Here is a 10997-nt window from a genome sequence, read left to right on the forward strand (position 1 = left end):
CACACCGCAACCCCTTCTCCTCCATTCTCCTCTCGGGATCTTGGGCACGCACACACACGCGCCCAGTATGAGTTTAAGCCACCAAGTCCGAGATTCGAACCGCAGTCAACTACATGGGAGTCTAGCGACGTAGCCATCACGCTAACTGCTGGTCCCTACACTGCCTTTCCAACTGCTTATGGGCACACATGAATATATGTCTTCCACTCTTCCTCCTCCTCCCTTCCCTCACTCAGTGACAATTCCACTCTTCCCAATGCTCAGGCCGGAAGCCTGAGAAAGGGACTGCTTTTCTCCTACTCCTCATTTTCTAAGCAGTTATCAAATACAAACCTGGTTTGCCTATATGCCTTAGTCCCATTCCCAATGCCCTAGTGGTCACCCTATTTATTAATTGATGACTGTCCATTACTGTACTGACCTCAAGGCTTATCTCCTCTCTTTCTTGTCCCTTCTAAGGACTGATATAAAAACTACTTTGGGCCAGTTATGTGGTCTAGTGGTTAAGGCAGCCAGATCTCACATGGCCAACTGCATGGTTCAAATTCCAGAACTGGCAGACTGACATTCTGAGCACATGGGCATGTGTGCCCAAAATCCTAAAAGGAAAGAGAGATGGAGGAAAGGGAATTGCAGTGTGACCATTCCCCACAGAGATGCTTCCTCTTCTCCCCTCTGTCTCTGGCAAGCACAAGCACCTTCTAGTATACATACACACAAAAGTTGTCTAACCCAAACCCTAAAATTCGGATATAATCATGATTTTCCTCTGCTTTAAAACCCATAATGGTTTCTCTTTCTACTCAAGGTCTGAACTTTCCTACATAACATGTAAGATCTCTACAAATTGTAATCCACCTGTTTACCACTGTAGCTCAGCCTCCTTAATTGTCATCCCATCTACGTCGTACTCTAACCATGAACCAGAATTTTCTCACCACAGTATCTTTACTCCTTCACCTAAATGGTCCTCAAAATAACTTTTTTTTTTTTAGAGGTTTTTGCTACAGGACGCGTGTGCTCACCAGAAATCACACCCCCCCGGGGGGTGGGGGTCGCCACAGCACAATCCCTTCTCCTCCATTCTCCTCTCGGGATCTTGGGCATGCACGTACACGTGCCTGACGTGAGTTTAAGTCACCAGGTCCGGGACTCAAACCATGGTTGACTACATGGGAGTCCAGCAACACAGCTATTACACCAACTGCTGGTCCCAATTTTATGACTTTTGACTAAAATGATACTCATCTTTTTCTATGCTTTGTACTCCAGAGATAAGGATTTTTGTCTTTTCTTGAACTATCGACAGCTCCATGTACCCACTCTTTGAACAGAATCCTAACCTATTTCCTGGCTTTAAGTCTTAAGCAAAGTTTTCTTAACATTTTTTAATTTTGATTTATTAAAGCTAAAACTGTCTTTCTTGAAATTAAAAAATATATTTAAAAATACCTATTTAGGGAACCAGCAGTTAGCGTAATGGCTATGTCGCTGGACTCCCACGTAGTCGACTGCAGTTCGCATCCCAGACCCGGTGGCTTAAAACTCACGCCAGGCGCGTGTGCGTGCGTGCCCAAGATCCTGAGAGGAGAATGGAGAAGGGATTGTGGAGTGACCATCACCCCTGGGGGGGTTTCTCGCTTTCTGTCTCTATGTCTCTCTCTGTCTGCCTGGCAAGCGCATGCGCCCTGTAGTGAAAAAACCTCTCCCCCCCAAAAAAATAAATAAATACCTATTTAATGACCACGGTTAAGATCTATAGCCTCAGCTAGGTACTACTTTATAGTATATTAATTCTACTCAGTTTCATGCCTAAAGTCAAACATTTGTTCAAAGATATTTATATATCAGCTGAACTTGCTATTGAAAGACGTTAGATCAATTAAGATATTTGTTAACTAATAAAATGGGGAGGGAAAAGGAACAGAAAGCAACTGAAGATACCAGAGACAGTGTGGGAAGAGGGTGGGAAATGGCATAGAGTGAGAAACTGGGGGGGGGGGGGAGGGAATGTCACCGGGGAGGGAATGTACATATATGAAGCAAGAAATGAAAAATTATTTGTTGACAATAACATGTATGACTAAGCCACTATACAGTGTATTCTGGATGGGAAACTGCATTTTATATGCTCTGATGTTGTTTCGTGAATGAAGGCGAAATATAAAATATTAGAGGACTATTCATTAATTCCATATCCTAAATTATAATGAATTTCATACTTGTCTATAGCACTGAACTATTTAGCATTTTTTAAAAAAAAATCAAAATATATGGGGAGTGACAAGAAAGAACACAGAACTAGAAACCAGGCAACCAGAGTTCCAGATCCAGCTCTGTCAATAACCAGCGTAATGACTACCAACAATCAGAAAAACTTAAATTACCTACATCAGAGACCTCCATTTCCTTACCAATGAAAAGAATACATCAGACTAGCATTATCCAATACGACCATCTGCAATGATGAAAATGGTCTAGATCTGCACTGCCTAATGAAGTAGCCACTAGACACACACAGTTACTGAGTACTTAACATGTGGCCATGGTCTCTCCAAGAGACCAAATTTTCTGTTTTCATTCATTTAAGTTTACACAGCCACATGTGGCTAGTGGCTACTGTGACAAACATGCAGGATTAGACATATGAAACACCACCTAGAAATTAAAGAGACAAACAAACAAATGGTGAGATAACAGCAAAGGGGCAATCACAATGACAATAAGTACTGAAATATACTGGATGCAGTACAAAGATAAAAGAGAAAGTTTTGTTAGCTTTAAGTTATAAAGGCTTCGGAAGTAGATTTCTGAAACACAAAAACCTTAAAGCAAAGTTTTAATCTAAGGGATTAAAACCCAGATTTTAAAAAGGAAAAAAAAAATCCAAGGAATATTTGGACATCTTAAAAGATAAAAGGTAAAGTTATGTAAAGGTCGCATCACAGAATGGCTGAAGCCGCTTTTCCAAATGGATTAAAGATGTCATGAGATGACTCACACTCAAAACAAACTGTATTACACACTTTCTTTACTTCTTATAAGACTCCTTAATTTATAAAACTCGTAGAAACTGTACCATTTACAGATATTAGAACACAAATGCACAAGAGGCATATCTTTTTAAAAGGCAGTACAGTGGTTAAGAGCTCAGGCTTTGGAACCAGATTCTCCGGACTGTAATCGTGGCTCTATCACTATCTATCTTCAGACCTTAAGCAGTCTACTTTAACTCTCAGTGCCTTAGCTTCCTCACCTGCGAAAGTGAAGGTAACAGTACCTACATGACGAGTAGGAGATTAGAAATTTAGTTTACTTATGAGTACTTCGAACAGTGCTTGGCACATAGTAAATGCTGAAAAGAATTACTTACTATTAATTTATAAGTATTTTTTATTATAATTATTATTTAGAGTACGTATGAAACTATCTGGAAAGCACAACATCAAAATCTTAACCTGTGTATTTTAAGAGGCTAATGAAGACTAAAGTTAACAAATCTCTAGTCATCTGATAAAATTTTGATTAGAAAATGTGAAAATAGGTGCTTCTATAGCTTTTACCTATGGTTCTCAAAACGCAAAGGCCTCAAATTGATTGAGTTTGTGAATTCCCTGTGAGGGGAGAAGCCCAGGCTAACAATCTGTGCCACAGCTGCAGCAGAAGACAGTCCTAACCTCTTCACTGTAAGCAGATAAGAAAAAACACCAACAAAATAAACGGGGTTTCTTGAAGCTACCTTACAGGATCTCTTGAATATGCCATGTCTCAACTGTCTTGTTCTTCAATAGAGTACTTTATACACACAGGAGCAGAAAATACTACTTTCCTTTTTTTTTCCCCCACAGACTGACTTCTACATCAGATATAGGAAGTCACCAAACAAGACGATGTTTGAAACTATCTCTAAATGATAATTATAATAAAAAATACTTATAAAATTAATAGTAATTCTTTTATCATTTATAAAAGATACGACAAGGGCACAACTTTACAGAATCTGCCTGGTGGGATAAGAGCGCTGCAGCTGGAAAGCAAGGATGCAGGGGTCAAGACACTACTTGGCAGCAGTTTCAGCTGTGTCTTACAGAGTGTGTAGAGCATCGGGTCCCCATCTGTAAAGGGTTAGTCCAAAGTGATTTCCCAAGTATTAATGTGAAAACATTTTTTTTTTTTAATGTGAAAACATTCTAAAAATATATGGCAATCCTTAGATTAACCAACACCATTAAGAATATGACAAGAACTAAAAAGTGGGCCAGCAGGTGGCATGACGGTTAAGGTGTTGTACACACGGTTCAAATCCCAGATCCAGCGACTTGAAAAATCACACCAGGTGCGTGTATGTGCACGCCCAAATCGAGAGAGGAGGGTGGAGGAGAAGTGACTGTGGCATGACCATTCCTCTCCTGGGCGGGGGTGGGAGATATTTTTCACTTTCCCTCTCAGTCTCTCTGAAAAGCTCATGTGTCCTATGACCACCCCCACCAAAAAAAAAAAAAAAAAAAGTTAGCTATTTATAAAATTCTTAGTTTTCCTATCTTCCTTATCAGAACAAAGATATAAATAGAAACCATTCACTGTTATGTCAAGACACTGAGTAAGTTGGCAGATACTACACCAAATGAATTTTGAAATCAAAAGAGTAATTCTCAGCCTCATGAGGACGGAGAGTTTCTGCACCACTAATAGAAAAGGAAAGAAGACCAAGGCAGCCATGTGGTTTCAGCTTCTCCTGCCTCTGCTCAGCCTCCTCCATAACCAGTAACTACTCCTACCTGCCTCGTAGTATCAGAAACTCCTCTGACAAGAGTTAAGGCTCTCTTTACCTAGTTTAATAATAAAAATCTAGTTACAGTCTTTGGCCAAGCAAATTAAAATTTATTACACTGCAGGACAATTAATATTAAATAAGTTTAAACTATTAATATTAAATTCTTTCCTGTATGGGCCCTTTAAGGGCAAGAATCAGAAAAAGATTAACTTCACTGACTCCACAAATTTGAGTGAAGGTCATTTCTTTCCCCATGTAGAGGCAAAGCAGTTCTACTTAAAATTACTTACAAGTTTAAACACTGGTCCTCTTTTCAACACCTTATGCCCAGAAGATCTGCTACCGTAAACTGCTGCCACAGTGCGCACTCCTAGCAAATACTTGGCTCATGCTGAAATGTCAGGTTTGGCAAAGGTTTGGTAAGGGTATGGTGACAAGGAGCAACACAGGAGAGGAGGCCTTGACAGGGCACTGCAATGCCAAATTATCTGTCACTGTCCTACCACCTACGGCGGATCCACGTGACACTGGCCAGGTCTCCAAGATCTACAGCCCTATTCTACTTGCCTTTCCTCCCAGGTCCAAAAGGCAGTCGCAAAGCACTTTCCAAATAGTGGTGGGAATACTTATGAACAGCTTCTCTAATTTAACCTTGAATGAAGAAGTGAACAGAGAAGAGTGTCCGTGCTATATTTCTGAACAGCAAGACCCATGACTACCCACCCCAGGAAAAAAAGTCACAAAAGCTTACTACTTGAAGTTACAAGATTATGGGTATTAATCAGTGGTTTGGTGAGACAGTTTATAATTACTACCAAGTTTATCCAATGCCGCCTTCTCTCCCACCCCTGCAATTTTAGAATCAAGTAGGAGAACAAAGCCATCTTACATCAGTATAATAACTACTTTTTCCCAGTAATAACACAGTAACATGAGTTACATTTTTAAAGTTCCTATAAAACTAGCAAACATTATTTCCTACAAACATGTTTTTGGTTTGTATCACCTAGGAAAATAAAAAAAAATGCTTTAAATATCTTAAACACTTACACTCAAAATTTAGTTAGTTTACCTGCTCAATGGCAAGAAATTAAAGTAATAGGATATGACCAGATATTTCAAACATAGGGAAAAAATACAATAATATAAAGTAGTCCAGTATTTTCTTGGCAAAAGAGCTAAAAAACTGACACTGATATTATTAAACACTGCATTAAGACAATAAAATGCAAAAGGTTCATGTGGGCTTACCAATTTCATACAGCTGAGCACTTTGTAAATAGAACTACTCACGCACCATCCAGCATATCTGATTCCTTAATACCTTATCATCAGTGCAATGTGATTAAGGTTGCAAGGATCTCTCCTTACTTACCTACAAGCCACATACTGTCCATTCCTAGATGCTGCAATGCTTAACCCATACAAGCTGCCTTCATCAACAAATCTGTTCAGGCACTTCCTAGAGTTCACATCCCAAACATAAACGTCCCCATCTCCTGAAAGAGAAAAAAAAGGGAAGTTGGGCTAATTTTGCTTAAAAGTTGAAAGGCAACAGAACTGACCATCCTTGATCCCTCCTTAATAGCATAAAGAGACTACAAATGAAGACCTATTATAACACTCCTAGATTCTAAAAACCTGCCTAAAAATATTTCTTGTACAGATTCATGTACACAGAAAACTGTAGCAGTTAGTCATTAATAAACAGCATCTTCAGGGCTGGCCCTGTAGCCTAGAGGTTAAGGAAGTCACATCCCATAGGGCCAATCGTGGTTCAAATCCTGGCCCTCTGCAGCTTGAAAAACACACTGGGCACATGTACTGCCCCAAATCCCAGAAGGATGGAGAAAAGGAGAAGGGACTGCAGTGTGACCATGCTCCACTGCGGAGTGCTTTCTCCCTCCCCTATTCTGATGGGTAAGTACACGCACCCTCTGGCAATTAAAAAAAGGGGGGAGGATTAGCCAGTGGCATTAGTGGTTAAGGAGGCTAGATCCCACATAGCCAACGGCACAGTTCGAGTCCTGGACCCAGAGGCTTGAAAAACATACCAAGTACACGTGTTTATATGCCCAAATTCCCAAAAGGAGGAAAAAACAGAGAGGGGATTGTGGCAGGACCGTTCCCCATGGGGCGTGCTTTCTCACTTTAACTTTCTTTGTATTTCTCCGGTGAGCACACACAACCTATGGCAAAATCCTAACAAAAAATAAAAAAGAGTATCTAACATGTAAGTCTAGGTGATTCAGAAACCAAACTACTGATAATGATAGAGGAGGAAATGAAGAATGAACTGATCCACACCATAAGGAATTTCTAACTGAATTAAGAAGATTCACACAAATATCTATTACCAAGTCACTTAGTTATTAAGAAATACTAAATCTAAGCAATAGGCACAAATAACTTAAGAGAAGAATTTTATGGACCACATAAAACAAAATATTAAATGGGAAAAGCTTATAAATGTTTCCATAATGCAAAGGGCCATCTAACAGTCTCTCTGCTACAGCACTCAGTACTAAATAAGCATCCTCTTCCCCACATCCATTTCACATTTCTATAAGGATCGATTCAAAGAACGCACCTCACTCCCTATTTCGCCTCTTCCTTTTCTGCGGATATTGCTCAAAAGTCTACCCTCCCATAAGTACATTTACTTTCTCAATGACAATTCAGTATATCTCACTGTTCCACTATTTTCTCGACAAAATTTCCTAGCCTATAGTAAGGGTGCATTAAGTAGTGGTTAAAATATATTTCAGAAAGTGAATAGGTTCAAATTTTACAAGAGGACATCAAAAAGGTTAGAAAAAATTGAATTAAAGGGCAAGTTTGTTTAGGTAGGAAAAAACAAAATCCATGCATGACTATTTTCATTATATGCATATTTTGTGAGCTTTCTAAAGACGCCCTGCATAATGTCTGTAACGTTATAATAAAGGGTAGTATTTAAAGATTAGTGTGCAATGAACTATAATGGGACGAGAAGCAGTCAAGGGCAGGAAGGTCGTCTAAAAGCAAATACACTATGTGGTCATGAGTTGATAGAGACCTGGGGCAAAACAGGCAGTAATAAACCCATGAGGACACAAAAAGAATAAACTGGTAAAGTTGGAAAGATAAAAGAAAAAAAATTTTTTTTCAATTCTACCTCAAAATATTGAGTTGTCATGACACATTCTATATAGAAAAAACACATCATAAATTGTCTGACCAACTAATACTCTGTATACACAATGATGTAATGAGAAGAATTTTTTAAAGAATTATTTAGTCTTACTCATTGTCATTATTTTTTTTTTTAAGTTGACCAGAGAAAGAAAGAGAAAGCAAGAAAGCAAGCTGACAGGTCCAGGACTTGAACCACAGTCAGCCATGTGGGAGCACAGCCACTTCAACCACCGAGCCACCTGCTGTCCCCCAACAATGATGTAATATGAACAAGGTGACATTCATTCATCATATAAACTGTTCCATAGGAGAAAAGGGGGAGGAAGGGGAGTGGGAGAAGAAAAAATAAAAATTTGAGCAATCCTAACTCAACAAGGTTCAACTTCTGATTACTCCTACACTGCTTTTTTAGAATATTTCTTAGAGTAAATTAGAACTCCAGTCATGACCAAATTCCTAAATATCATCGTTTACATTAGTATCCAATTAATGTATCATATTTCAGTAGCTCTGCTGACTGACTCTCCATCTTTCCTCCCCACTCTATCTCAGGGCCAATGCTGTATATCATTAGGAAAATTACTCTGAACCAATATTTATTTATTCCTCATTTCTCACAAAATCTTGCATAACATAGGAAATACAGATGTTGCTGGCCTTATTATTATTACTTTTTTATACAGGACATGTGTACTTGCTAGGGAGACAGAGAAAGAGAGGAAAAGTGAGAAATATTCCCCAGGGGGGATGACTATGCCACAATCCCTTCTCCTCCAGGATCTGGGGCACACACGCACATGTGCCCAGCATGATTTTCACAGACCTGAACCACTAAGTTGCCATGTGGGATCCAGGGCCTTAACCTCCACACAATCATCTGGCCCCTTTACTGACCTTATTATATGAGTATCCCTTATCCAAAAAGCTCAGGCCTAGAAAGTGTTTAGATTTGAATTTTTTTCTGATTTTACAATATTTGCATATATAGAATAAAGTACCTTGGAGATAGGACCCAACTCTAAATGTGATATTCATTCACATCCATATACACCTTATACACATAGCATGTGGGTAATTTTATACTTTCAGTTTTTGTATCGCAGCATTTTGACTGTGACCCGTCATGTTTTATCAGGTGTGGTGTCTTCCACTTGTGGAGTCAGATCAGCATGCAAAGGTTTAAGATTCTGAAGCATCCCAGACTTTTGATGTTCAGAATACAGATGCTGGCCCAACAGGTGGCGCAGACAGCTGGATTCCACATGGGCAACTGCGCAGTTCAAGTCCCAGATTCAACGGCTTGAAAAACACACCAGGTAGGTACATATGTGTGCCCAAAATCCCAACAGGAGAACAGAGGGGAAGGGATTAATATGTGGTTATCCCTCCGAGGGATGATTTCTCATTCTCCCTCCCCCCCTTTCCCCAGTGAATGTGCGAGGCCTATAGTAAACTAAAAAAAGAAATACAGATAATACAGAACCCGAAGCTGGCCCCATGGCCTAATGGTTAAGGGAGCCAGAGCCAACAAGGCATTCCACATAATTCAAATTCCAGCCCTGGCAGCTTGAAAACCACTACAAGTGTGTGTACAATGATGCCCAAGATCCCGATAGGAAGGAGAAAGAGAAAGGACTGCGGCATGAGCACAACCCACTGAAGGGTACTTTCTACCTCTTCCCCTCTCGCTCCGGCAAGTACACATGCCCTGTGGGGGGAGGGGGGGACAACAAAAAAACCCTCAAACCTGTTGTAGTTGATTAAAAAATATAATCCTTTTCAAAATAACTTTTAAAAAATTAATGCTGTTACCAAATACTTCTAGCAGAGGTAAAATGAAAACACTCACAGCAGAACCACTCTAATGCTTCCAACCACAAAATGGAGCAGGAGCTACGCTGAGATTATGAAGATGTCCCAAGGACTGATCCTCAAAATCAGCAAAAGACACAGAACAGTCAAAAAAAAAAAAACAGTCAACAACAAAGAAAATCAGCACACTGTCCAAGCCAAAAGGACTCTGCTAACAGAAAAGAGGTGAAGAGGTGACAACTCCAAGTAATTTTTAAATAAATGTTTTTGGGGCCAGCAGATGGCATGGTTTTTAAGGGCACTGTACTCCCACATGGCGGACTGTGGTTCAAGTCTTGGACCTGGCACTTGCTTTCTCACTTTCTCTCTCTCTCTTCCTCTCTGGTCAAATTTAAATAAAATACAGTTAAATAAAAAATAAACAAACAAACAAACATTTTCTTTCTATTCTTTCCCCAGCTACGCTAACTCTATGGTAAATGGTTTTCTTCCCTATTACTTGTTAGTAAATAAATGGGAAGGAAAACAGGCTGGCTTCATAGTGCAGGGAGGACACACAGCTTAAGAGAAGCTGGATCCCACATGGCAACCACAGTTCAAATCCCTGACTTAGTCAGCCCGAAATACACCAGGCACACATACAAGTGCCAAACCAGTGTGTTTGGTCAAATCTAAAATGTAAACACATCCAAGGTTTCTCTCATATCATTAACTTAACTTACCAGAAGAGAATATTTTCTTACTATCTGAAGAGAATGTGGATGCTGAAACCCGTCCATTAATCTTCATACTACCAATCAGTTCTTTGGTCTAAAGGAACAAATGTTACATATCAAACTGTTAGGTGAATAAAAGAATCACCCTGGGGCCGGCAGGTAGCGTGGTGGTTATAGGCGATGGACTCCCACATGGCCGACCATTGTTTGAGGCCTAGACCTGGCAGCTTACCTTCTCACTTGTGGTCTCTTTCTTTTTGTCCCTTTCTGGTCAAATTTAAATAAATAAATAAAGTTAAATGAAATAATTCTTTAAAAAAAAAAAAAAAAAAGGAACCACACTGTGTAGAATAAAAACAATCCAGCTCTCCATTTTCTAGCACTGATTCGACTTTTTTCCCCCTATACACATACTCAAAAATTCTCCCCAACTGCCGGCAACTTCTCCCAAAGTCCCACCAGTGCTCTTTCTACTTGAGATGCAGATTAAAAGCACAATAAGCTACAGTTCAAGATAT

General features: G+C 39.6%; 1 protein-coding gene across 1 annotated transcript in view; it reads right to left on the reverse strand.

Moving 5' to 3' along the window:
• Positions 1 to 10997, reverse strand: part of UTP18 (UTP18 small subunit processome component) — a 55529-nt gene that overhangs the window by 17329 nt on the left and 27203 nt on the right. The window contains 2 exon segments of the mRNA XM_006172406.3: positions 6150 to 6273; positions 10486 to 10573. Of these exon segments, the coding sequence (XP_006172468.1) occupies positions 6150 to 6273; positions 10486 to 10573 (212 nt within the window).

This window comes from Tupaia chinensis, unplaced genomic scaffold (assembly GCF_000334495.1).
Source record: "Tupaia chinensis unplaced genomic scaffold, TupChi_1.0 Scaffold000383_1, whole genome shotgun sequence".
Taxonomy (NCBI): Eukaryota; Metazoa; Chordata; class Mammalia; order Scandentia; family Tupaiidae; genus Tupaia; species Tupaia belangeri.